Source organism: Hippopotamus amphibius, chromosome 4 (genome assembly GCF_030028045.1).
Source record: "Hippopotamus amphibius kiboko isolate mHipAmp2 chromosome 4, mHipAmp2.hap2, whole genome shotgun sequence".
NCBI classification, from domain to species: Eukaryota; Metazoa; Chordata; class Mammalia; order Artiodactyla; family Hippopotamidae; genus Hippopotamus; species Hippopotamus amphibius.
Window position 1 is genome coordinate 185,961,433 of NC_080189.1, and position 25,573 is coordinate 185,987,005.

General features: G+C 64.1%; 1 protein-coding gene across 4 annotated transcripts; it reads left to right on the forward strand.

Annotated features, from left to right (window-relative positions):
* The first annotated feature begins 4,520 nt into the window (after positions 1-4,520).
* TRMT61A (tRNA methyltransferase 61A) lies at positions 4,521-12,966 on the forward strand. 4 transcript variants are annotated; one of them, XM_057733055.1, is made up of 5 exons: positions 4,521-4,721; positions 5,405-5,604; positions 5,689-5,764; positions 8,225-8,491; positions 10,437-12,966. In XM_057733055.1, exons 2-5 carry the CDS (start codon positions 5,434-5,436, stop codon positions 10,694-10,696), a joined length of 774 nt encoding a protein of 257 aa, XP_057589038.1. In that variant the 5' UTR covers positions 4,521-4,721; positions 5,405-5,433; the 3' UTR covers positions 10,697-12,966. The 4 variants fall into 4 exon arrangements, with proteins under 4 accessions (XP_057589038.1, XP_057589036.1, XP_057589037.1 ...); XM_057733053.1 differs by having other exon boundaries at positions 4,530-4,721; positions 5,405-5,764; positions 10,437-12,964; XM_057733054.1 differs by having other exon boundaries at positions 4,611-4,755; positions 5,405-5,764; positions 10,437-12,964.
* The last annotated feature ends 12,607 nt before the right edge of the window (positions 12,967-25,573 follow it).

Here is a 25,573-nt window from a genome sequence, read left to right on the forward strand (position 1 = left end):
CAGCAGGTAGTGCCAAACACCTCCCCGGTCCCGTCTCCCCTCCTCCCCCCCCCCCCCGCCCCCCCGCCCGGTCAGGTCCAAGCTGGCCCCGAGCCGCGACCTTCTTCAAGGTGCCCGCAGGCATCTCCCTGGCGAGAGCGAAGGTGCGCCGGAAGTGTAGTCTGGCTGCAGCCCAGCCCGGTGGCAACCTTGGTGCCTTGACCTTGGGCAAGTCCCCAGGGCTTTTGGGCATCTGAGCCAGAGACCCCGCGGCCCAAGCACTCCTGATTGATGCGGGAATACTGTGGCCCTGCTGGGGAGTACACAGTCTCAGAGTCCCCAGAGCTCAGGCCCGGGCCCTCTCTGCAGAGGCCAGGTTCATCTCCCCACCCCACCCCCAAAGGCAGTCCTCAGAGACTCTTGGCACAGATTGGAGGAAATGCTAGCAAACAATAAGCACATGTGAGATTAAAAAAAAAAAACCCCACTAATGGTCAGAATCAGAATCATGCAAGTAAAAATAACAACTATGCCTTCCACTACCCCCAACACACCCAGACTGGCAAAAATATAAAAGACTGATACCAGCCACTGTTGGCTATGGGTTGAAATGTAGGGAGACAGGCATAACAGGTTGCCTGCAACTGTGAATTGCTACATCTTTTCTGGAAAGTAATTTGGCAGTATCTATTAAAATTTTAAATGACCCAGAAATCCCACTTCTAGGAATCCAGCCTAGAGACAGTCGCCTTCTCTTTGCAGATAGACCAAACAAACACACAAACAAACCTGGATACAACTTGATGCCCAGCACTTGGGGACTGGCAGGGGGTAGGAAAGGCATCTCCCCAGTGTGGAATATTATACAGCTGTTAAAAAGTGTTGATTGGGGCTTGTGTGATTAATGTCCATCATACGTTCTTTGTGAATGAAGCAAGGAAATGGGGAAACCCTTATCTATGTGTATACTTAACAAAGTCCCTCCAGGACTGCACAGTGAGCTCTGTGGACAGCAAGGTGGACACTGCTGCTGCTGGGGGAAGATGCTGTGAGCAGGCAGCTAAGTGAACGATTATGGTCAGGAGTTGGGAGGAGATGGTGCTGAGGGGGCTGGGACAGAGTGGGAATCCCAGTGGATTTGGTGCCTCTGAGGGATGGGCACTGGAGCAAAGGACAAGCAAGTCCCTTTGCCTCTGCAAGCTGTCCCCATGGTTACCACAGAGGGACTCCTGCCTCTTCTCTTGCTCACCTTGGCGTGTTTTGACCTGCTCCCAGTCAGCATTTTTTAGACCCATAAAACAAACCAAGGTAAAAAGGCAAATGACTCTGGACTGGCCAGACAGCAGGTGTCCCTTAAGCCTGAAATTCCTCCATTCTGTGCTTCCTGTAGCCCCTTCCCCTAATTTTAGAAGTATCTGCAGCTGCCCTCCCCAATTCTCCACCCCAAAGGCCTGATGGGCTCAAGTTTCTGTTTCTAGAAACAGAGCTGCTGGCCCTGGAGGCCTACTTGGCTTTCAGACCTCAGGGGATAGAGGGTGTGGGGGCACTCAGGGCTTCCTCTTTGTAGCCTCTGCAGCTTCTCAGAAGGACCCCCTCCCCCACCCTCAGGCCACCAAGGGCCTGACCAACACGGTGCGGCAGGGGGGGGGGGGGGGGGCAGGAAAGGACCCTTGTTCCCCTCTCCCTGCACAAGCAAGGTCCACACTGGAGAGGTGAAGTCCAGAGGCTTGGGGTCTTGCCCAGGGCCAGGCCCTGGGGATGCTCCTGCCTGGGGCTCCAGCAGTCCTCCGCCTTCTGAGATAAGGGTTTGTCCCAGTTCTACAGCAAAGGGAAGATCAGAAGGTAGGTGATGGGGGACCAGGTCAGAGGTCTGGCAATCCCTCAGTGATCCTGGAGTGCCTGGCTCTGTGCTAAGCCGACCTGGGGCCACCCTGGGGACCCCCAGCTGGCCAAGCCTGGCTGGACTTAGGCTGACAGCGCACGTGGTCAGCAGCTGTGATGGGGGAAGGGGGAGGAGCCTTCGAGCCCTTAAGACTGAAAAGTCAGGGTGAGGCCCCCCCACCAGTCAGGGGCTGTTTGGGAGCCTGGGTGGTCCTGAGCAGGGGAGCAAGGAGCGGGGCCAGGAGGGTACCAGCCTCCACCTCTGCAAGGAGAACACTGCCCTCAGCTAACCTAGCCCTCATCTGCAGACCCTCCACTCTCCCCAGGGCCCACGGGAGCCAGTTTGGCAGCGTCTGGGCAAGAAGCTGGGTGACATCACCTGGCCAGTTTATGGTCCAGGTCCCTCAAATCACACATGGTTACATATTAACCACCTGACCCTGGAGGGGGCAGGGAGCCTCAAAGGAGTCCCTGGCCTTTCATCCATAGAACCTGACCCTGCTCAGCTGGGCAGGCAGTGCTGGGCCGGTGGAGGTGAGCCAGGTGGGAGGGCATGGCCAGGCTCCAAGCGGGGGACGCAAGGCCATCCTCAGAGTCTGTGCTTAGAGTGCAGCCAGGGCCAGCACTGCTTCCTCCTGGTGCCGAGTCCTTGAGCTCTACAGAACCCAAAGGGGAAACTGGCTGGGGTCAGAAAAGGAGCAAGGGTTGCCTTGTGGTCACAGAGCATGGTGGGGCAAGAGACTGAGCTGGCTGGGGAAGAGGAGACCTTGGGTCACTTGATCCCTGCCTAAGATGAGAGCAGAGCTGCCTCCCTCAGTGGGCATCCTCAGGGTCTCCCTTTCCTCCAGGGCCGCCTTCTTGCCTTTCCCACCTTTCTTCAGATCTGCCATTGGTTCTCTGAAGCCAAGTTTTCTGGCTTTAAATCCCAATCCCACTTCAGCCACATTGTGTGATCTCAGGCAAGTTATTTGACCTCCCTGAGTTTCAGTGTCCCTATCTGTAAAGTGGTCCCTCTCTCACAGGATTGTGGGGAAGACTCAATGTGATGACACTTCACTGGGCTCATATAGCATCAGTTCTTTTTAGGGAGGCCCCAATATATAAACTCTGCCCTGGACAAGGTACCCACCTGACCTGGCTAATCAGTTGGTGCTTAAGGACTCAGGCTGAGGGCTGGGCCAGGCTCAAATGGGGCAGATGGACAGCCCTGGGAAGGCTGCCTGGAGGAGGGGGCAATGGAGGAGCTGGCCAGCCAGTCACAGAGAGGCAAGTGGGAAGTTGGGACCACAGGAAACCACTGCCGAGTCACCGAGTCCTAATTTAGGCTCTTAGTTGGTGCTTGGCCTCTGAGCAGCTGCGAAGCTGGGGAAAAGAAACCCCCAGGAGAAGTGGAAAGTTGAGATCTCCCAGGAGAGCAATTAGGGGATGAATCAGACGGGTGCAAAGTCACCTGGAACAAAGGTTGGCAAGTTGTGGATGGAGTTGGGTTGCCTCAGTGTCAAGAGCAGGAGACAAGGGGACTATGATGTAGCCACACAGGCAGCTGGTGGGCAGAGCACTGGCCCCACAGGGACACGAACCCACCAAGAATGGAAGGTCACCAAAGGCCCCTTGCCCCTTCCCCTGGGGCGCCAAGACCCAGGCCCAGTCAGGGCAGGGGCATGGAGGGGCTGAGGCATGGAGGGGCTGAGGCTAGGCACCTGGGTCTCCATCATGGACTCTGCTGTCCACAGACACCTTGCCCCGAGGGAAGGGGAGTTCAGAGTGCCCCACAAGTTGGCAGGGCCTGGCCACTCCCATTTGTCCAGGATGGAGCAGCCTGGGCCTGGGAAGTGTGGCCAAGGGCCATTGCTAGCCAGCCCTGGGTTAGGGCTCAGCCCCCAGGGTGGCTGGGTGGGCTGGAGTCTCTATCCCTCTCCAGTCCCCAGGGCTAATAGGACAAGCCCTGGCCCACAGGAACCTGCCTGCTGGAGGAAGACAGTGCATGTCCTGTCCCCGCCCCGCCCCCAACAAGCCCTCCACGGAGGAACCGGCTCTGAGTCAGCCCCGCTGAGAGAGAACAGGGCTGCTTCTTCCTTTTTCTGACCCCGTCCTCCAGCTGCCCCTCCCCCTGCCCCCTGCTCAGGCCGCTGGCCCTGTCCTCACTGACCGACCGCAAAGGGAGCACAGTTCATCCAGTGCTCATTGCACCGGGGGTTCCAGGAGGGGACACGGGACTCCTCCCCTCCTTGAAGCAGCTTCTGCACTTCGGAGAACGTGCCCCTGAAGGGGAGGCAGGCCAGGAAGAGGCAAGGCCTGAGCCTAAGGCCACTTCTGCAGACCCTTGCCGGCCACCATCTCCTGCTCCTCGGGCTGACCCCAGCCAGAGCCTTCAGGGACGGCCCTCCCAGCTGCGATTCCATGTTCTGGAGTTTATCCTGGGGCCCACTCAGAGGTGTTCCCAGAGCGCTTTGCTGTGACAAAACGTCCACAGCAACGTGTCCTCGTGACGGGCTGCGCAGCGCGCCTGGGCCGCTCTTCCGGGGACTCCGGGGCTGTCAAAAGCCTGCGGAACGGGGCCCGGCCCGGGCCCAGCCTTTATCCGTCGCGCCCTTGGTAGAGGCCGCAGCAGCTCGGCGGCGGGACAGCGGGACTTTCAGTTTGTCTTTTGCATAAAAACCACAGACGCCGACCAGGAAGCGCGCCGCCGAGACTGGGCGGGGCGGCCCGCGGGTGGGTCCCGGGAGCCCGCGCGCGAGGGGCGGCGCGCCGTGACGTCATCGGCGGGCGCCGAGCTCCCTGGCCGGAGCCGGAAGTGCTGTGGTCGCTGCGCGGAGCCACGTGCGGAGCCTGCGGGAGTCGGCGCCCGACGAGCGTCGCCGGTGAGGCCTCGCGGGGCCACGGTGGCAGTGCGCGGTAGGGGTCTCCCCGGAGGGCGTGGCACCCAGGCCTGGCCCGGCGGGCTCTGCACTTCCCTGCAGCCTCCCGTGGCCGCCGCCAGCCCTGTGCCAGCCTGGCCTGAGCCGCCCCCTGACTCTGCACTGGCCAGGCCCGTGTTCCTGTTTATTGCCCGCTGCGCGTCCCTAGCCTCTGCTTGGGGACCCTTACATCTGCATCCCCCTGCCACTTGTTTGCCCAGAAGCCCGCCATGGGGGAGACTGGGGAGAGGGGGTTTCTGCCTGGCCTGGAGGTGACCTCAGGAGCCATTTGCAGCTCCCCCCAGGTGGTCTCAGAGCTGGAGAATGGGAGCCAAGCTCCTGCAGGAGGGTGATGAGAGAGATGGTCAGGTCCTTACACTGTGAGAATCCTTGGACCCCTCCTCTGCCAGTGTAGGGCCTCAGTCTCTCCATCTGTGGTTTGGGCTGATGGCTTTTGTCTTATGACCACACCAAGAGGGGCTTCAAATGTCAGGCCAGGGTGCATCCCTAACAGACAGTGCCAGGGACTGAACCAGGTACTCCACCCCCACTGCTCAAGATCTGGGACTCACAGCCTTCTACCTGGACCCCAGGTGCACATCCTGCCTCCTGGCCCCCTTACATGTTCATGCCCACACACCTCCCAGGTCCCTGGCACCTGCCAGACAGCGACACCATGAGCTTCGTGGCATACGAGGAGCTAATCAAAGAGGGTGACACAGCCATCCTGTCACTGGGCCATGGTGCGATGGTGGCAGTGCGTGTGCAGCGTGGGGCCCAGACCCAGACCCGACACGGCGTTCTGCGGCACTCAGTAGACCTCATCGGGCGCCCCTTCGGCTCCAAGGTGACCTGTGGCCGAGGTGGCTGGGTGTATGTGCTGCACCCCACACCTGAGCTCTGGACACTGAACCTGCCACACCGCACCCAGATTCTCTACTCCACTGACATTGCTCTGCTCACCATGATGTTGGAGCTTCGGCCTGGCTCTGTGGTCTGTGAATCCGGTGAGTTCTCCAGGCAGCCTCAGTTCATGAAGGTGGAGTCAGACCCAATGTCTAGACAGCCTCCAGCCTGCCCTTTCTGAACACAGGCATGATTTCTCAGTTTATATTTTAATAGGGTCTTTCTTGGGGGCGGACTGCAGGGAGTGAGGGTAGAAGCAAGGAAGCTGATTAGAAGGCTGGTGCTGTACTCTGAGTGAGAGTTGATGGGACTGGACCAAGGCTAGCCGCCGGAGGAGCTGGTGCCCAGGGGGTATCCTACCTGTCTTGGTGAGGTGGGTGGTGTGAGTGCCTCTGGCTTGGTGCTGACCAAGGTGCTGACTGCCATTCCCGAACCCTGGGCTGAGAGCCGGGCAGAGGGTGCCTGGCCTAACAGTCCCTGACTGCTGTGAATGGGAGCCCCAGGCCCAGGGCTGAGAGTTGTCCCTTCCTAGAGGGAGGCCAGGGCTGCTCCAGGGTGCTCATTGTGGGCGAGGAGCCTGCCCCATGCTCATCCTGGCCAGCAGCATTGTTACTGAGCTCAGGGTCTGGGGTGCAGATGGAAGTGCCTGAAGGCAGCTGTTCCCAGCCTCTGCCCATGCATGTGTGTGTGCACACACACACGCACGCACACGCACACAGATGTTGGGGATTGAAGCATGCAGACTAGCCAAGAACAGCCCAGGCTCAGGTGTGTCTAGATTTCCAGGATGTTCCTCATGGCGGGGCATCTGGGCTCCAGAGTCACAAGAGTTCCCAGCAGCACTGCTGCCAACTTTTGGAGACTTTAGGCCATTTCCATCTCTCTCTGGGCCTCAGTTTCTCAATGTGGACAATCGGATGGTTCCTTTTGCCCAGCCAAGCACTTTGAAAAGGGGCGAGTCAGAGGCAGACCGTGGGCACTGAGTGGGTCGGAGAGTGGGTGGGGGCTGGGCAGGGGCTGCCTGCCCAGCACTGGGGGCCCTGGGGGTATGGACGGGATTCAGGGCCAGCTCATCCCCTCCTTCCCCCGTGCATCCAGGGCCAGGGCCTCGCTGGAAAGGGCTGTCGGTGAGCGTGTTCCTGGGCTCCTCTGATGTACCAGCTCCCCCTCTAGGAACCGTAGGTACAGCCGTGACAAGACAGGCCGAGTTTCTACTTCTCCAAGGGGACAGGCAGTATGCCCCGTGTGACTGTTTCAGTGGTGTTGAGTGTTGGGGGCTTGTGAGACAGGACTGCGTGTTTGAAGTTGACTTGGGGGGTCCCTCCAGCTAGGGGGTTCAGGGAAGACCTGTCTGAGGAGGGAGCGTTGAGTTGAATATGATGGGAAGGCAGTACCTGGAGTCGAGGAGGAGGGTCACCCCAGGGGAGAGCCTTGCAAAGACCCTGTGTGAGGGGCCGTCAAGGAGGCCAGTGTGGCAGGAGCAGGAATGAAGTCAGGGAGGAAAATGGGCGCCTCTGGGGTCACGGGGAAAGGGCAGAGACCTGGTCTGACCGAGGGGGAAGGGACCCCATGGCTGTGTTGAGATGGACCGAAGGCGGTGTTGGGGGCTTGTTACAGGGAGCTGGGTGGTGGGGGGGGGCGTGGAGCCAGAGGGATGGGGGGGGGTGGGCAGGCGGATGGGGAGAAGGAGTGGCTCCTGGAGAGATGGGGAGGGAGGTGCAGGAGTTACTGGTGGGGGCGGGGCAGGCGCCTCCAAGGCGTCTGGCTGGACGTCAGCCTGGGCGTCTGGCGGGGCAGTCATGTCACCGGCTGGTGCTGGAGGCTTGGCAGGGAGTGGATTTGGCCTGGATGGGCCCCAGCTCTGCACTTGTAAATGCTGGGCACTGTTTGCAGTTGCGGGGGAGGTGGTCGGTGTGCAATGGGCACCTTTATCAAGCCTGGCACCTGGAGCCATGAGGCGGGGGAGGGTCCTGGGGAGTGACCTGGGGATGCAGGCCCGCCCAGGCGCTGCAGGACAGGAAGGCAAGCCAAGGAGTGGCCTGTGAGGCTGGAGGGAAACTAGGAGACGATGTCGTGGGGGGCATGTTGGTCACCGTGTCACGTGCCTCAGTGCCTGGTGGTCACACAAGGTGATGGCAGAGCTGTACCCCATGTGGCAGGAGCAGATTGGGGGTCAGGAAGATGGACCGCTCTGAGTCCCTCAGGGAGCTTGGGCCCAGCCACCACATGGGACGGTTCCAAGCCCTTTGGTCTGCTCTGTGCAGACCTTGCAGGGCCGGGGCCAGTTCCCACCCTTCTCAGGACCCATCTCTGGGGTTCCAGGTCTGTGCAGCAGAGGCTGCTGCAGAGCTGAGGGGGGCAAGGCTGCCACCCCCCCCCAGCTGGGCCCGTAGCAGACGTGGGTGATCAGTGAGCTCCCCTCTCCCCCGACCCCGAGTGCAGCCTCGGTGTCCTAGGACCCCACAGGGAGCCCCAGGCTGGTGCCCACTGGTACCCCTTTATGGGTCTCTCCAGGGTGAGGGAGGGTGGTTTCCCGCCTGATGCCCGTCCTGCCCCTCCAGGCACCGGCAGTGGCTCCGTGTCCCACGCCATCATCCGCACCATCGCGCCCACGGGCCACCTGCACACGGTGGAGTTCCACCAGCAGCGGGCGGAGAAGGCGCGGGAGGAGTTCCAGGAGCACCGTGTGGGCCGGTGGGTGACCGTGCGCAACCAGGACGTGTGCCGCAGTGGCTTCGGCGTGAGCCACGTGGCGGACGCCGTCTTCCTGGACATCCCCTCGCCTTGGGAGGCCGTGGGCCATGCTTGGGACGCCCTCAAGGTTGAAGGTGAGCCGGGGGTACTGGAAGGGGTGTGGCCAGGCCAGGGCCTCTTTCGGCCTGAAGTTGGGGTGGGTTCGGACAGCAGGGGGCGTCACGGGGAGGTCGTCCAGGGAGAGGGTGAGGGTTAGAGGAGTCAAGACTGGGGAGAGGGGCTCCAGCTGGGCCCCTGCGCCTTGGCTTGGCCCTGCTCTCACTCCAAGATGGGAGATGGCTCGGGTCCCTGGGGAGTGTGGCCGCCCTGCCTGAGTGAGAGGCAGGGCCTGTGCCACCGGGCATGCCAGAGGTCAGAGGTCAGCCCCTGACCCCAGCTGGTCCCTGCAGAGTCTCCCCTCCCCACCAGCCACAAGCCAGGCCAACGTGTCCCTTTTAGGGAAGATGCTGAGTGCAGAGGCGGGAAAGTCGGCTCCGAGCCAAGGAGGCGCTCGCGGGGCCCTGGGTTTTTCCCTTTTCTGGAGAAGTTACTGGCTCAGGCGGCGGGGGCCCTTCCTCCACCCCGCGGAGCAGTGCAGCGCGAGGGGCGGGAGAGGCAGCCTGCGCGCCCCGGGGAAGGACTGCCCCTCGGGAAGACAGATGCCGGGGCCCAGCTCGGGCAGCGGCCAGTGGGTCCCTGCCCACTAGGTCAGCCTCAGCCCTGGACTCCCCACGCCTCCGCCCCCTCCGGCTTTGCCCCCTGACGCCTGCAGGTCCTCCCTGCTCCGGACACACGAGCGGCCCCAGGCCCAGCCCTGGGAGGCCGGATCGGGTTGTGCAGCCGCGGCTGAGCCCAGGCAGTCCCTGTCCTGGCTCCCTGCTGCCGAGCCCCTTCCTGGTGGCCGGCCTGGGAGCCGTACCAACGTGCTGACCTGTGCCCTCCGCCCCACTGAGCCCGTTCTCTGGTTCTGCTTGTTCTGGCCCAGAGGCTCCCGACTTTCTCTTGTGTCTGGTGTTTCTCCAGGGCTCACCTGCCCGCTGTGTGAGCCCAGCCCTGTGGAGGAGCGGCCCCAGGCTCTCTGGGCCTCTGGCTGACCAGCAGGCTCAGGCCCTGTCTAGTGGGCCTCAGTTTCCTCAGCTGTGTGCATAGGGGTCAGGTCCCTTCTCGAGGGTGACACCATGCCCTCTGAGTTGACATCAACTGCGCGCTCTGTCTCCAGGCCAGGCCTCGCGGCTGACCACCTGGGGGTCTGTGTCCTGGGTGTGGCTGGGGTGACCAAGACTTGGGACCTTTGAGGGCTGGCCTGGGCCCCATCCCTTCCCTCAGCCTGGTTTCCCCACCCCCTCCCTGCCAGGAGGGGACCTGGGCCAAGCTGCAGGATGCTGTGGGCGAGTCCCCGTGGGAGGCGGCAGGAAGGGGCTGCCACGCCCGCCCCCGCCCCATCGTCCCCGGGCCGCGGGGCTCAGCTCAAAGTCGGCGCCTCCTGTTCCCAGGAGCGGGCGACAGCCTCTCATTTCCTGCGACAGCAGCGGTCCCCGCCCCCGGTGCCACTCTGTGTGGCTGGAGCTGTTCTGGGCCCAGCACTGTGGCAGCTGCCTTGCCAGGGCTCCACCCTGGCCCCGACCCTCGGCTGCCTTGTGGGAATCGGGGGTGGCGGTGCCCTCTGGAGGCCCAGGGAGAGCGGGGTGGTGGGCCTGGCCCCGTGCCGGCACGTGGGAGGGCTTGGTTCAGGAGGCCCCTTCCACAGGGCTGCGGGAGAGCGCCTGCCCCGGGGCCCCTGCCTGGTTCCTCAGCTCTTCGTGGCCGGAGGGCTTGGCCGGCCTCGGACCCCAGGGTGGGGGTCGGGGCGTCCCCCCTTCCCGGGCCTGCACAGTGGGGCTTGTCTCCCAGCGTCCGCTCCCGAAGCGACTCGGGTGCATTGCCTCTGCCCTGCAGACCCAGCCCGCAGACCCCCAGCCAGAGGAGGCTGCCGGGCAGGCAGACAGGGCTCTGGGGGTGGCCCCAGCCCTCTGACCCCGCATCTTGCTCGCTCCCGCGTAGGTGGGCGCTTCTGCTCCTTCTCGCCGTGCATCGAGCAGGTGCAGCGCACATGCCAGGCGCTGGCGGCCTGCGGCTTCACGGAGCTGAGCACCCTGGAGGTGCTGCCGCAGGTCTACAACGTGCGCACCATCAGCCTGCCCGCGCCTGACCTGGGGGCCAGCGCAGGCCCCGACGCCGGCCCCTTCCGCAGCGGCACGCCCATGAAGGAGACCGTGGGCCACACCGGCTACCTGACCTTCGCCACCAAGACCCCGGGCTAGGGAGCCGCCCGCCAGGAGCTCCAGGGAGCTGGGAGCGCCGTGGGGCCCGAGGGGGGCGAAGCGCAGCCAGAGGCTGCCTTACATGGTCAGCGGACGCCTGCCGGGGCTGGGGCGGGGCGGGGCTGGGGGCCTCCCGGCTGGGTGGCTGACGTGGGGGGGCTGCCGCAGTGGGGCAGCATCCGGTCCCTGGGGAGGGAGGCCCCCCACCCACGTCCCACCGTGGGCAGCGTCCCCGTCCTGCTGCTGTTTGCTGCCACTCAAAGTCTCCGCTGCTGCAGGCGCGTCTGGATGTTGAGGCCCGAGAGGGCAGGCGGCGGGGCACAGGTCTGGCCCTTCTCAGGAGGCCCCAAGCAGGGAGCGAGGAAATGGGAGCAAAGACTCGGAGGAGGAGGGCCAGGGACTGGGTGCGGCATCAGAGCCCTGGACCCCCACGGCCCCGCTGCCCAGCATCTAGGGAGAGGCGACCCTGCTGTGTGGCCTCGCGCCTGACCCCAGCCCTCTGGGCACTGCACAGGCCACGCGGGCGTGTCCCCAGATTCCCTCCCAGCGAAGGGCCGGGGGCAGCCCCACCACCACCGCCTCGCTTCTGCCCCGGGAAGCGCCTCTGCCGCCCCGGCCCAGCCAGAGCCCCCGCACGTCCATACGAGAACACACAGCGTCGCAGAGAGAAGAGCTGAGCAGGACGGGGGCGTGCTTCCGGTGCTCAGCCAGCCATAGCGGAGCTGCTGGGTGCCCCTGCCACCCGTAGGAGCCCCAGGGTCGTGGGGGTGGGGGTGCACCCAGGACAGAGGGTGGGACCCCAGCCCTGCCCTGCCCTGGTCTCCAGCTCTCATGTACAGCTGGCATCCTTCCCGCCCTGTTGCACAAAGGGCCTGGGTGCCTGCCCTTGGCCTCAAGCAGCCGTCAGGAGCCTCAATGACCCCACGTCAGCACGAGAGGCCCAGGGTTCCGTGCGGGCCTGAGGCTGACACCTGACCACGCCTGGCAGAGAAATAAACACTGTTGCCCCTGCTGTGCTGACTGGTCCCCCTGGTGCCCTGTGAGGCCAGGCCTCCTCCACTCCCTACACCAGCATCCAGGCTGGACCTCCCTGCCCATGGCCCTCCAGGCCCCTGCTCCTTCCTTCCCAGGGCAGACGCCACAGGGCCTGTGACTCCAGGACGATGGCTTGGGACCTGGTGGACAAAGGGGCAAGTGTGTGGCCACCCCCACCCAGCTGCAGAAAGGGCCCCTTGTTCCCGGGAAGGGTGGGGGTGGGGGAAGGAGAGAGAGTCCCTGGCTGTGTGTGTGTACGCATGTGTGCGCGCGCGTGTGTGTGCTTCCGTCCGTCCGTGTCCGGCTGGGCCCTCTCTCCACAGCCCAGCCTGGGCACCGGGGTTGCCTCTTTTGCTCCCTGAAGGGCCCGGAACTCAAGCAGGACCTCCCAGGCCTGCTGTCCTGGCCCCAGGCCACCACCTAGGCTTTGGGGGTCCTTGCAGGGGCGCCAAGTGAGTGGGCCTGCAAAAAGACCCACCTCCTGGTGGGAGCATCAGAAGGCGGCGGGTGCCTCTGTCCCCTGCTGTGACCTGTGTTCCCTCCGAGAGCCTAGGGTCTCTGGAGCCCCTTGCCCTGCTGCAGGGGTCACGTCCCTCCTTCAAGGCCCTGTCCTGAGCTCTGACCAAATGCCTAGTCTGGGAACCGAGGAGGGACCCGAACTCTCCTTGGGTTTCAGGAAAGGCCTGTGGGGTGTCTGATGCAGGGCGTAGGTCTCCTGTGCAGGCCCGGCTCTGCCCGTTTTCCAGGTGGGGCTTAGGCTGGCAGCATAGACTGTGGCCCTGGGTGAGTCACTGGGGCCCGCATTTGGGTCCGTGTGAGCTGGAAGGCAGAGCCCAGGCTGGAGGATGAACGGAGGCCACAGCTGGGGGGCCGGCAGACCTGGGTCCCCGGCCGTGCTCACAGTTGCACTTAGCACGGAGCTGCTCTCTTAAGAAGAGTGGCCGTCCAGCCCCTCGACTGTGTTGCCAGGCTGTGCACGTGGGCCCCCAGGGCTCCAGTGGGCCTCTGTCCCATCCCAGGGGCCTCAGCCTGCAGTCCCACCTGGCCCCGAGCCAGCAGTGAACTCCTGCGCGTCCTTCAAAGCACCGCTCAAGTGTCTCGGTGCCTCCACCACCCACCCCCAGGCACGCGCGTCTCACTCAACCATTTCTGCTCCCACACATCCCACATCCCTGTGGGGCTGCCCCTAGCCTGGGAGCCCCTGCAGGCAGATGAGCAGAAGCCAAGCGTCTCCCCAGATTCTGCAAATGGAGAGGTTGATGCCCAGAGAGGCAGGGCCATGGCCCGTGGTGAGTGACCGTCAGCAGGTCACTTGGTCACCTCCTCGAGGCAGTAGGCTGGAGCTAGTCATAGGACCAGGATTCACCCGGAAAGTCCCCATCCAGCCCCAGACATGCACCCCTGGGCCTTCAGTTTTTCCTTGGAAATTCCTGCGCCCACCCAGCCCTGGCCTGGGTGGCTGAGGCGTGACACATCAACTCCCTCCTCTGCAAGCCCCCGCTCCTGGGACCAGGCTCAGGAGACAGGTGGCCCTTCAGACTCCCCTGCCCCAGGCCAGGAGCCCACCTTAGGGCCGGGATCAGAGCCTACTTCTGTGGGCGCTGCCTCAAGCCGCCTCCCCCTGGAAGCCTCCGTGGCCGTGCCCCCTCAGCCCCAGTGTCAGCTGCTCCTGGCTTGTCTGGGCTTCCCCATCACCTGCCTCGAAGGGGCTGGTGCCCTGCACCCAACCTGGGGTGGTGTGGGTCGGGGGCCCAGGGCAGGTTTATGGATGAGTGGTGGGTGGTACTAGGGATGCCAGGCCCCTGGAGGCTGTACCCTGCCTAGCAGAGTGTGACAAGGAAGGTTATCGTCCCCATGAGAACAGGGCAGGGGATTGGCGTCCGCACGCCTGCCCCCCTCACCCCTCCAGCCTGCTGCCCCCACTCCTCCCATCCTCTTCTCTCTGCCTCCCTGGCCTCTGTTCCCCCAGTGATGCCAGTCCTCCAGCTGCTAGCCTGCGTGCTGGAAGGCGGGCGGGCTGCATGGGACCCTGGCCCAGGGGGATGGTGCAGCTCCTACCCCATACCAGCCCACTGCATGGGGGAGAAACTGAGGCCCAATGGAGATGAGACTCACTGAGTTCCGGGCCTCCCCTATCTCCACCCACCTACCCAGGGCCTCCCATATCTGACACTCTCCCATCCGGTGTGTGGTTGTCTAAGGTGTGACCACAGAGGCCAAAGGAGAGAGATTTCTGCAGTAGTCTTGGAAGGCTCCTTGGAAGGGGTGACGGTCTGCAGGGTGTGGGAGGGCTGGCGGAAAGTGGAGGGGTGAGCAGGAGGCCCCAGGCAGGACAGCTTCCCGCAGGCCCAGGAGAAGGAGGTGGAAAGCACCAGCAGCGGCTGCTTTGGAGCGTGTTTGGACCAGAGGCGGCAGCTCTGCCTCCTCGCGGGCTGGTAACTGCCTGCCCTGTTGGCAAGGCTACTGAGTTACAGGCTTGTCACGGGACCCAGTGCTCTGCTCTGCCCACAGGCTGTTGGGCTCACATGCCAGCCTGGGGGTGTCCCTGCCTCTTAGTGGGGACTCGGGTGAGCGGGTCCCTGGGTTGTCCCTGCTGAAGGTCTTGGCTCCCGATGCCCCCAGCAGGGAGCTTGCAGGTGGGGGCCCACTCCTCAGGATGGTCCCCTTCACCAGCTCGGGGTGCCCTCACCCAGCAAGTGGGGGCCGAGCACCTGCTGGCACCCTGCTGGCACTGAGGACCCAGACCTCCAGGGCAGCCTGGCCTGCCCTTGAGGGCTCCTGGGAACCAGGCACAGACAGGGCAGGTGAGAAGGGCAGAGCCAGAGCAGAGCAAGGAAGCGGGAGGGGGCGGGGCAGGGACACTGCGGTCACAGGGGAACCAGGAATTTGGACTGGGCCCTGCAGGCAGCCTGTCCTAAGCAGGGATGGCCAGACCCCGCTCTGCTGTCTGGAGAATGCACTGAAGGGCTCAGGCTCCGGGTCTGCAGGGTCACTTCCTCCCTCTGGCGCCACGTTGACAAGTCCCTCCCTCCCACGTGCAGAGAGGAAGCCGTCCCGGCGGCGAGGGGCGGGGCGGGGCGGGGGCGGGGAAGTGGCCTGAGATTAAGTATCACGTTCTGACCTTGGTGACCGCAGGGTGTCTCAATGATTATCAGCGCTAGTGGAGCCACCACTGCCTCCAGGGAGACCCCTGGTCTCTGTTTCAGATTCCAAGGCCAGAATTTGGGGGCCACTTCTGAATCTATCTGAGGAATGTCCTCTGCACTTTGTGGCACTTGAGTAGCTTTTTGCACCTTCAGGGGCACTTGAATAGTTTATCAGAAGACTTGACATTGAGACTTTTCTGGAGAATCCGGGTCATCCAATCACTGTGCTTATAGTTAGTTGTATAAGAAAACTGAGAACATTGGGCCGTGCACAGGCAGACGCACCCTACTGACCTCCGCAACTTTTGAGGTAGGTGTACTAGTTAGCTGTCACCACAGACATGCTGCATAACAAATAATGCCCCCTGCCCCCCCCCCCCCCCCAAATACTCAAGAGGCTTAAAGCAGCAGCCGGTTCCTCTCGGTCTGTGGCTTGGCTGCTCTGGGCCAACATCAGCCGGACTCGTCCTTGTGTGGAGGCTGAGCTGATGTAAACTCTGCTCGGCTCCGCCCCGTCCTCCTGGGACCATGGCTCTTCTCAAGTCCTGTGGCTCAGGTGCAGTAGGCAAGAGCCTGGTCATTCAGGCACTTTTCAAGCCTTTGGTCACGTGGCCTAACCTCAGGTCCTGGTGGAGAGAGACCCTGATTTTAGGGGAGGAGCTGCAGGCCCAGACACAGGGCCTGGGGGCTCACGGCTCCTCAGCCAGCAGGTGTGCATGTGTGTGTCTGTGTCTGTGTGTGTGTGTGTGTCTGTGTCTGTGTGTCTGTGTGTGTGTCTGTGTGTGTGTGTGTCTGTGTCTGTGTCTGTGTGTGTGTCTGTGTGTCTGTGTGTCTGTGTGTGTGTGTGTGTGTGTCTGTGTGTGTCTGTGTGTGTCTGTGTCTGTGTGTGTGTGTGTGTCTGTGTCTGTGTGTGTGTGTGTCTGTGTCTGTGTGTGTGTGTCTGTGTCTGTGTGTGTGTGTGTGTCTGTGTCTGTGTGTGTCTGTGTGTGTCTGTGTGTGTCTGTGTGTGTCTGTGTGTGTGTGTGTGTGTGTGTGTGTGTGTGTGTGTGTGTCCAGCCACGGGATGAGGGCATTTCAAAGTCAGGCTGCCTCCGAAGGAGCAGCAGCAGCAGCGTTGGCGGGAGGGAATAACTCAGCTCCCACCAGGCTGAGAATAGCTCAGAATTGGGTCACGCTCCCCGAGAGCTCCGGTCACAGCCTCCAGCCTTTGACGATAATCAGCTTTCTCCCGACATCTGTCCCTTCGAAGGGGCGGGAGGGTGCGGGCACATTTTTAGAAGAAGCGGAGGGGATCACGATGGGGCTGGGCGTCTGTGACTGGCTGGCCCCTTCCGCTCCTCCCCCGCTTCCTTTGCTGTCCCTGCTCCATTCCTGTCCCCGGCCTGGCGGCCCGCTTCCATCCTTCCTGCCTGCCCTGCTGGCTTCCCCACGCCTCAGGCCCCTCCCCCACCCCACACAGGGCCAGGCGGTGTGAGACAGCTCCGCGGGTGCCCCTCACAGATGAGGGAGGCCGGGTCAGGCCCCGACCCTCCCACCCGACGCCTTCCTGGGCTCTCCGTCCTTCTGTCCTGGATGAAGGTGGTGGTGGGGAGTGGGTGACCCCACCTCTCCGAGGAGGCAGGAGGCTCAGGCCCTGACGTCCCTCCCACGCGGGCCCACTATGGAATGTGGCCCCTTGTTCCGTCAGAGGAACTGGAATCTCTCAAGCTGCTCTTTTCTTTCTTTTCTTTCCTAAAACCAAAACACGCCTTGATGACCCTAGGCTGCGTGGTCACACCTACAGAAGCTTCCGGCACCAGATACCTGGCTCTTTTTGAGGCTGTGCTGTCGCCAGCCAGAGCTTAATTTTGCCTCCTTTGGTTGGAATGTTTGTCCCCAGGCCCTTCTGGGATCACCGTGTCTCCCAGTGGCTCCTGGGACCCCAGAGGGAGCGCAGCGGGAGGGCGCCTCTGGGTTCTGATTTGAGCAAACCAGATGCTTTATTTTACAGAATAAGACAACTGGGGCATTCGAAGCCTCGCTGGGTGTTTCATGGGTTTGGGAATGACAACTTTTTTAGGCATGCTAACTTTTTTTTAAGGAATGACAGCTTTTTTAGGCGTGCTGTGAAATGATAGGGTGCCTTCCATCTGCCTCAAAATAACCTGGTGCGGGGATGGGAGGGGGGAGAGCTGAAACCCTGGTCTTCTGGGACCAGGAAGCCATTGGGATTCTCTCTACTTTTGCATTGCTTTGACATTTTCCATAGTAAAAAGTTGTGTTTTTCTTTTTTTTTTTCCCCAAAGGAGAAATGCTCCAGGCCACTTAAGCATTTCTTTGCTCTCTGCTCCCCAGCAGTGGAAGAAGTCAGCCAGACCAATGCCCAGGGTCAGTGGTCCCAGCCTCCCCTCCCAGGGACACCAGGCGCCTCCTACATCCAGAGGTGCTGTGTCCCTCCGGTTCTCAGCAGGTCACGCACCGTAGGGCAGGGGAGAGACACGGGTGGCTGGTCCCCAGCAGGGGAAGTGGCGAGCCGTCCACGCTCTGCTCCCCACAGCGTGCATCCCGCGGCCAGAGACCCAGGAGCCAGCTTGCCGTGGTGGAGGATGGGCCGCGGAGGGCGGAGGGGGAGGGCTGTAGGACCCCCTCCCTTCCTGCCTCAGAGACTGTGCTGTCCCAGCTCCAGCAGGCGGCCCTGCAGACAGCCACCCTCTCTCTCCTTCCAGACCCTCCCCGCAGCCCCGTACCCCTGCCTCCGCCCTGCTGCCACCAGCAGCCTGACCTCATCCTGTGCCCCCAGAAAATGGCTAAGGAATGCATCCTGTTGCAGTGCAATTTACGTACAAGGAGGGACCCCTCTAACAGTCCAGCTCCAGGAGTGCTGCACCCACGTGTGGGCCCCCGGGACCCCTGCCGCCCCTTCCTAGTCTGTCTCCATGCCCGCCCCAGACGGCCACTCCGCTGCTCTCTGTCACTGCCACTACATTTGGCGAGAAAGCGAACCTAAACGGGGGCGTGAACTAAGGGAGGAGGTGAGGTCCGAGCTTGGGCCTCTTTCCGTGGTCTCAGGGAACACCGATAGGGCCAGCAGCCGGCACACGACTCGGCGGGACCGCGGCCGCCTGTGCCCGTGGCCCCCGTCCGCCAGGTTGCTGGACACGCCCCCGGGAAGGCTCTGAGCCGCTGGACACACGTGGGTGAGCAAGGCCCAGGCCTGCGGGGGCCGGGGCCCTGCCAGGGAATGCGGGTGGCCGGCTGTGGGGCGGGGGCCGTGGGGACGACAGAGGCTCGTTGCTAAGCTACGGGCACAATGGACATTCCAGGCACCAGGCAGCAGGGATGGAGACGTTGCTCGGCGGGAGAAGGACGGGGCGCCCAGGCTGCCCCCGCCCCCAGCTCTGCTGTCCCCCGGGACAGGAAGGCGTACGGCTGCCTGGCCCCTCGGGGCCTCTGACACCCAGGCCCCCTAGCAGGGCCCCCAGTGGGAGGGTGGCCCGCACGGGCTTCTGCAGCTCAGGCTGACGCGGCCCTCCCTGCCGGCTGCCTCCTCTGGGCCTCTGCCTCCTCTGACCACACTTCCTGGCTGGTCCCCCAAGGTTCAAGCGCAAGGCTCTCACGGGGTCTCGGGCAGACCTTAGAGGTTTCCATGGGTCCCCAGCTCTTAGGCTCGGCACCCCCGCTTTGGGCCTCACCTGGCCAGGGCTCGCTCTGTAGGCGGCCAGGCCTGGCAGGGCCCCAGGCCCCCGGTGGCCAGCCCCAGTGTCCAGCGCGGCCTCTGTTTGTCTGGGACAAGACAAGGGGTTGTGTTGGCTCCCCTCAGGCTCCACTTCCTCCCTCCGTGGAGGGACTGCTGAGGAGCTCTGGGCCCAGGGCCACCCGCAGGCGCCCGGGGGAGGGGGCTCAGCGGCCCTCCCCACCCCACCCCCCGCTGATGGTCACCGGGCTCCTGGTCCAGCCACACAGGCCTTCACTCTCACAGTTCCCGCATCCAGCGGTCCAGGGCCCCTCCACCAGGGCAGCCGAGCCCCCCCATGTCCCTCCACATCCCCAAGAGACAGACGTCCCAGGACCCCACCCAGGCCTGTCTCCTATTGCGTGGTGGTGCCAGGGGCCCAGCTGAACAGTGAGGTGTTTGGGGGCCTGACTGCGTCCAAGCTCTGTGTCCACAGATACGGCCTCAGAGTCCACCAGGCACTGCCTGTACTTTCTCAGCTTTCGTCTCTGTCTCTGCTACTCTGTCTTTGCTGACGCGCCACCGGGCCCGCCCCCTGGCCCCTGCCCGAGGAGGTGTCCAGCGAGCCTGGCGTGCGGTGACTCGCCCTCACTGTGGAGGGTTGGCAGGAGCGTGTGGGTTTCTCCCGGCCGCACCCCCCAAGCCCCTGTGGGGCAGGGTACCCGCAGGAGCTCCCTAGCCGGACTTAGGGGCTTCCCGCATGGGGACATGCCCAGGCCTGCAAGCCCCTCACCCCAGCCCACACATGCACACCCGTGCAGAGATGAACACACAGGCGCACATGCCGGGCGTCGTGGGATCCAGGAGACGGGTTTCAGAGCCCCCCCCTCCCCAGGATGCTTCCTGACGCCCCATGGTTCCCCTCCCCCTCCTGCAGCCCTCATCCTTGAAGCTTCCCTGCCTGTCCTGGGGACCCAGACAGACAGCTGGACACAGACCTCCCCCAAGACCAGGCCAAGGCCCCCGCCCCAGCTGCCGGGGCCCAGCAAGGCGCCTGGGGTGGGCTCTGCCTCTCGACAGGCGCTGTCATCAATCAGAGTGGCCCCCAGCCTTCTTGGCATCGGGGACCAGCTTCCTGGAAGACAATCTTTCCAGGGCTGTGGGGCGGGGGATTGTTCAGGCGGTAACATGAGCGATGCGGAGCGACGCGGGCGGCCGATGAAGCTTCGCCGGCCCGCCCGCCGCTCACCTCCTGCTGTGCGGCCCGGTTCCCAACAGGTCACGGCCGATACCGGCCCACGGCCCGGGCGTTGGGGACCCCTGACTTGTCAAGAGCAAAACCAGAGGAGGAGACTGCTCCTCTCCCCTCCCCCACTCCAACCCCTTCCCAGGGAGGCAGCCGGGGCCTCTCCAAGGCCAAGCAGGGGCCCCTCGGGGTCTCTTCTAGGCCGAGAGCGGAGGACAAAGAGGCAGCTGCCAGCAGGGCGGGTTGGGGGGCTGCGGCCTTTGTGAACACGGGGCCCCTCCTGGTGACCTCACCGCCGGCCAGAGAAGGGCCCTTTCTTCCCAAAGGCTGCCGTTGGGAATCTGCCTGGGACAAAGCTGCTGCCTGGCAGGGGACCAGTGAGTGGCCGGGCCCCCCTCGTGGCATACATTAGGGGGGACTGAGGTGGGGGAGGGGAGGGCGACTGCAGCTGGCGCTGGAGGAAGGCACACGCATCCTTGTGCGCACAGAGGGACCACCCCAGCCCCCACTCGCACAGGTCACGAGCTGCTCCCTCCGAGCTTCACGCACTCATTCATCGCTACTCCTTCATTCATTCCACAGATGGCCACTGAGCCCTGGCCCTGGGATGCAGAACAGCATCTGGTGGATGAAGGAGTGAATGGACGGGTGATGGGCGGGGCTCCCAGCCTGGAGGGGGAGTTGGGACAGCCGGTCACCGTGGCCCCCAGGCTCCAGGGCTGGGCAGGCAGCTCGTCCCTCCAAGCAGGCACTCGGACACCCACAGCTGCATGTCTGTCTCTGTGGGGAAACCGAGGCCCAGCAGGTGGCCAGGCTTGAGGTCACTAAGCAGGCTCTCGGCCTGGCCAGCTCCCCAGGTGAGGTCAGGAAAGCATTTGGTTTTCAATGAGATCAGTGGTGTCGGGTGACATCTACCCGCTACAGGCCGAGGGCTTCCTGCCCCCAGGGCCCCATGCTCCACAAAGCATCTTCACTGCCTTGCTGGCCGTGGCCCTCCCTCTTCAGGGCACCTCCCCTGCACCAGAGATGACCCCTGCGTGAGGCCCTGCTGGGTCAGGTAGCCCAGGGTGACCAGTGCTGGCAGGGCCTGTGGACGTCACAGACAGTGCTTGGCTGGCACAGGTCACCCAGAGAGTCCCTTGGGCAGCCCCATGGATGCCCCAGATCTCCTCTGCTGCCTGCTGAGCTCCCCTAGGCACTGGAGACATTGTCCTTGTCCCCGAGGCTCTGAGTGCACCAGGGCCCCAGGCCAGGTGGGCTTCCTGCAGGCGGAGGCAACAGGGGAGCTGGCCCTGAATGTCAGACTGAGTCTGGGAGGCAGGCACAGGAGAGCTGGTACTGTCAGCGGGGCTTATGTCAGGCCCAGGGGGTCTCCTTCCAAGAGTGGCAGCCCTCCCTACCTCCCGCCTCCCGCCACGCGCGGAATCTGGCCACAAGTCCTGTCCACACTAAGCACAGAGGCTGAGAGGGTGTCTGAGTGTGTGGAGGACACCCGTTCACAGCTCTGTCCCCGGCGCTCCTGGCCGCCTCTCCCACCCAGATGCTGTCCTGACTTGGGGGAGTTGGCCTGAGTTGTTTGGTTGGGGTCAGAGAACTTCGGGGCTCGCAGTCACTCCAGCAGCACAGAGAGCTCCGAGATTCCTGGCCTGGAAACTCCCACAGCCCTTTTGCAACCACTGGGGCCACAGCCCAGCAGGAGACAGGGAGGAACCTTTACGCAACTGCACACAGACTGGGTGTTGGACATTTCTCCCCATCAGCCCCGTTTATGGATGAGGAAACAGTCTCCATGGTTGGGGAGGAGACCAGGAGGAGGCCTGAGGCTTCCAGGGCACCCAGCCCCCGAGGCTGGGGCGCAGCCCGCCAGAGCCCCGCACCCCCTCCCTGGCACAGAGAGCTGGCGGGGCGGGGGCGGGTGTAAGTAGGCCGGCGCTCTGTGCAGCGTTGCTATGGCGCCGCGTTGCTGCTGTGCAGGCTCCTTCTGGGCCCGGTTCCCAGGACACCTCGAGCTCGCCGCCAGGCGGCCCTCCCAGCCTGGCCCAGGTCCCGTCCCCGGTCAGGGCTGCTCCCCGCCCCCGAGCCCTCCTCTACCCCAGGCCCCTTGCCCACCCGCAGGCCGCTGGGGGGACGTGGCAGAGTGTCTGTCGCATCTCGTCACACAGCACACACGTGCGTGGACACAGCACACACATGCCTGTGCACACTCACAGCACACGCGCAGCCGCACGGGGCGCTCGGTGACGGCGCCGCTGCAGGAGCGCTTCCTCAGCCCCAGGAAGAGCGCGTGGGGTGGGAGGCGGGCTGCAGTGCAGAGCTTCAGCTCCAAGAGGCCGCTGGCCTCCGAGAGGCTGCGGAGCCCAGAGCTGGGCCTCAGAGGCCTTGGCAAGGGGCTGCCTCCAGCCTGGCTGCCCTGCTGGAGGAGGGGGAGGGGAGGGGGCTCTTTGGGCCTAAAGGGAGACTGAGACTGAGCGGAGCAGCAGTGCGTCCGCACGGGCCGCCCCTGGGACCCGCTGGGCTCCTCCGCCCACCATCCCGTGTGTGCCTCGCTGGGCTCAACCGCATGATAAGTGGCTTTTTCCGTCTGCTGCATGGACAGTGGCCCAGGGAGGCCCTGGTGGGCAGCGGCCTGGGCTGAGGCCCCCAGCGCTCTCCGGGGCCCCAGGGAGCACAGAGAGGCCCTACGGCCCTGTGAGGGAGCTGACCCCTGGGTCCCTGAAGCCCTCCGGCAAGGACCCCAGCGAGGCTGGACAGGGAGGGGGCCACAGGAACTGAGTTCCCTGCGGAGGGACGGGGTGGGAGGGGCTGGGGGGGCTCCCAGGCCCCCTTTCAGGGTCACAGCTGGGCCCTGTGAGCCCCTGCCTCCCGGTCTGACAACACAGGCCAGGCGGAGGGTCCCCACAGCCCGTCCGTGCAGGTGCTGTCTCCTCACTAACAGGAGGGCCTGTGTCATTCCAACCTGCCTCCTGCGGAGACCCCTGTGAGCACCTCCGTCCTTCGGGGTGACCACTTTGTCTGTTAGAATCCCAAGGGCCCGGGGAAAGGCCTTGAGCTCTTAGCAATGGCGGCCCTTCAGTACCAACGCCTGAGGGCCCAGGAGGCCGAGGCTCATTGCTGAGGGTCCTACCTCCGAGCCCCCCACCGTGGCCTCCCCGGCCCAGGAGTGCCCGGGTGGCGCGCAGCCTCTCCGGGCCATGAAGCTGTGTGAGGGGCCCGGGGGTGCTCCCGAAAGGCTGAGCTGGGCTCGGGGCAGAGGAGGGGGGTCTGGAGAGGCCCCCCAAATCTTCTGTGGGCAGGGGCATGGTGGAGGGGCAGCAGAGGGAGGGGGGCTTTGTGGAGGGGCGGCTGGTAGAATGGAGGCAGGAGCAGGCTTGCAGTCCTCGGGGAGAAAGGGCCAGGCAGGAGGCGGCCCCACCTCAGCGGCGAAGGCGGGGGGGGGGGGGGGGGCCATGCTCCTGTTGCTGAGGTGACAGTGGCACTGAGGCTTGCCTTGGGCACAGGCCAGTGCCACGGTGAGGCCAGGCTGGAGGCTGGGAGTGAAGGAACCCCTGCACCCTGGGCTACCCACCAGGCCCCAGCGAGTGAGCGAGGCGGCTGGAGCTGGTGCCTTTGCCCCACCTGCTGCCGGCTGCTGGGGGTGGCGTGGGGCCAGAGGCCTGCCTTACACGGTGACAGAGACCTTTGCCTGGCGCACGGTCGCCTGAGCTCTCCTGGCTGCTGCCATCACAGGCCCTGGGAGGCCTGCAAGGGGGAACAGGGCTCCTCAAGGGCCAGGGCAGGCCAGGGCAGGGTGAGGACCAGCCCTCCCTTCCCGCTGCCTTTCCTGACCCCGAGGGCCCAGACCCCCGGCCCAGGCTCACCCACCTGCTGCTGACCTTCCAGTTCCTCCCTTCTCTTCGGGTTCCACTGACTTCCTCAGCCTTCCTGCCCTAGAGCTCAAAACACAGCAGCCCCAGTGGGGCCAGAGAACAGAGGATGGGACTGCGATCACCCAGCTCAGGGGGGGTGGGGGCTGTGGGTCCAAGGCCAGAGCATCTTGGAGCCCCGAGGGCCAGCACATGGGGCGGGGGGCAGGAGGTGGCATTTGGCTCCGACAAGAAGGTGGAACTCAGCTGCCCAGGAGGGAAGGCGGGCCTGCGTGGAGATGGGGGCAGACTGCAGGGCTGCTTTGCCTGCCAGGCCCCCAGCTCCACCCTGATGGTGTGATGCCACATGAGCTGTGGGGGGGGTGGGCTGACCAGGGCCCGAGACCCCCAGCTCCGAGGGGTGAGTCAGAAGCTGCGAGATCCACAGGCCTCCACCAGGAGCCATCAGAGCGCGTGGCCGCGGCGGGACGGGTCATGGGACCCAGCAGGAGCACCACGCACAGCTCGGGGGCAGAAGCCGCAGCCAAGCGGCGCCGCGGCCACCTGTCCAGCATCCCGAGGGCAGGTGGGCCCGGCGGAGGCCCAGGCGCGACAGCTGCGCGCCCGGCGCCCCTGCCCGCAGCCGGCTGCTCGGTTCACGCGGGCGGGTCCTGGGCTCCGCGAGACTGGGCCGCGGGCGCCGCCTGGCGGCCGCACAGAAAAAAGAAACGTGCGGGGCGCGGAGGGGAGGTGCGCGCCGGGCTCGGGAGACCGCGCTCCAAGGGCGGGGGCCGCGCGTGGGAGCAGGTGCGCCGCGGTGCGGGCCGCGCTGTGCGGAGGGCGGGGACCTGGGGCGCGTCTATCTAGGTCATGCCTTGCCACCCAGCCGGGCAGGCCCCGCGCGCAGGGGCGTTCTGCTAAGCTGGTCCAAGCACAGGCGTAGCACCTGGACAGCCGTCCATGGCAAAAGTCAGGGGGCCGGGCTTGGTGGAGCTGCTGTGCGCTGGGCCTGGCGGGGCCTCCCCAGAAGCATCCAGGCGGATCCAGCCCTCCAGGCTCTCCCCTGGCCTCTCATCTGGCTCCAACCACAGGAGCTGCTGCACCTCAGGGCCTTTGCACTAGCTACTGGTCTGCCTTCACGCTCTTCCCCAGACCCTCGCATGGCCCCTACCTCCTGGGCCACTCCGGTAGCCATGTTGGTCTATGTTGGTCCTGGGACACCTGCCTTTCCTTTGAGTGGCTAGGTCGGGGATGAGGCCCAGAAGATGCCTTTTTTTCTGGAAAGTTGGAACCTGGGCCTCCCAAGAAAATGAGGCATATGGACCCAGGAGCTGAGGGCCCCTGAGGGTGGCCTGGGCCTGCCTAAGCTGGCCTGCGGGGAGGGCGGCAGGGTGAGGCCACAGATGTAGATGGTGGCAAGACCTCAGGCTCAAGAAACGGAAGCTGGGTGCCTTGCTGCCCCAGGCTGGCTTCCTTGCCTGTTAGATTCTTTGCTTTTTTTTTTTTTTGGCCGTGCTGCACGGCTTGTGAATGCAGCCCGGGCCCTCGGCAGTGAGAGTGTGGAGTCCTAACCACCGGACATCCAGGGAATTTCCTCTATGCACCTTTAATAACCAGCTCGTCTTCTTATTCAGCTAGACCGAGGGGGCTCTGTCACTTGCAGAGCTTATGCCACCCTGTCCCTGTGAGTGGACCCTTCTGCTGTTGGGCCAGAACCCTGGGAGCCCCCATCCCCTGGTGCCTCCTTCACTGCCTGTAAATCCTCCCCCCGGGTCCCTCACTCTGCCTGCTTCTCTTGTCCCACCCTCCCTCCTGGCCCCCCTGCCCTGGCCATTGTCCCCAGTTCAGCCCCCACTTCTGCCACGAGGGCGAGCATTCAGCAAAGCTACTGTCTTCAAAGCCCCAGCTCCTCCCCTGGCTCAACCACTGTCCCGCCCCAGCACCCGTGCTCTGCCC

Bases quoted from the DNA above. Each gene is read 5' to 3' on its own strand.
- TRMT61A (XM_057733052.1), top strand. From the start codon at position 5,380: ATGTTCATGCCCACACACCTCCCAGGTCCCTGGCACCTGCCAGACAGC. The intron at 5,765-8,224 runs GTGAGTTCTCCA...CTGCCCCTCCAG, and splicing joins CTCTGTGGTCTGTGAATCCG to GCACCGGCAGTGGCTCCGTG. The intron at 8,492-10,436 runs GTGAGCCGGGGG...GCTCCCGCGTAG, and splicing joins GGACGCCCTCAAGGTTGAAG to GTGGGCGCTTCTGCTCCTTC.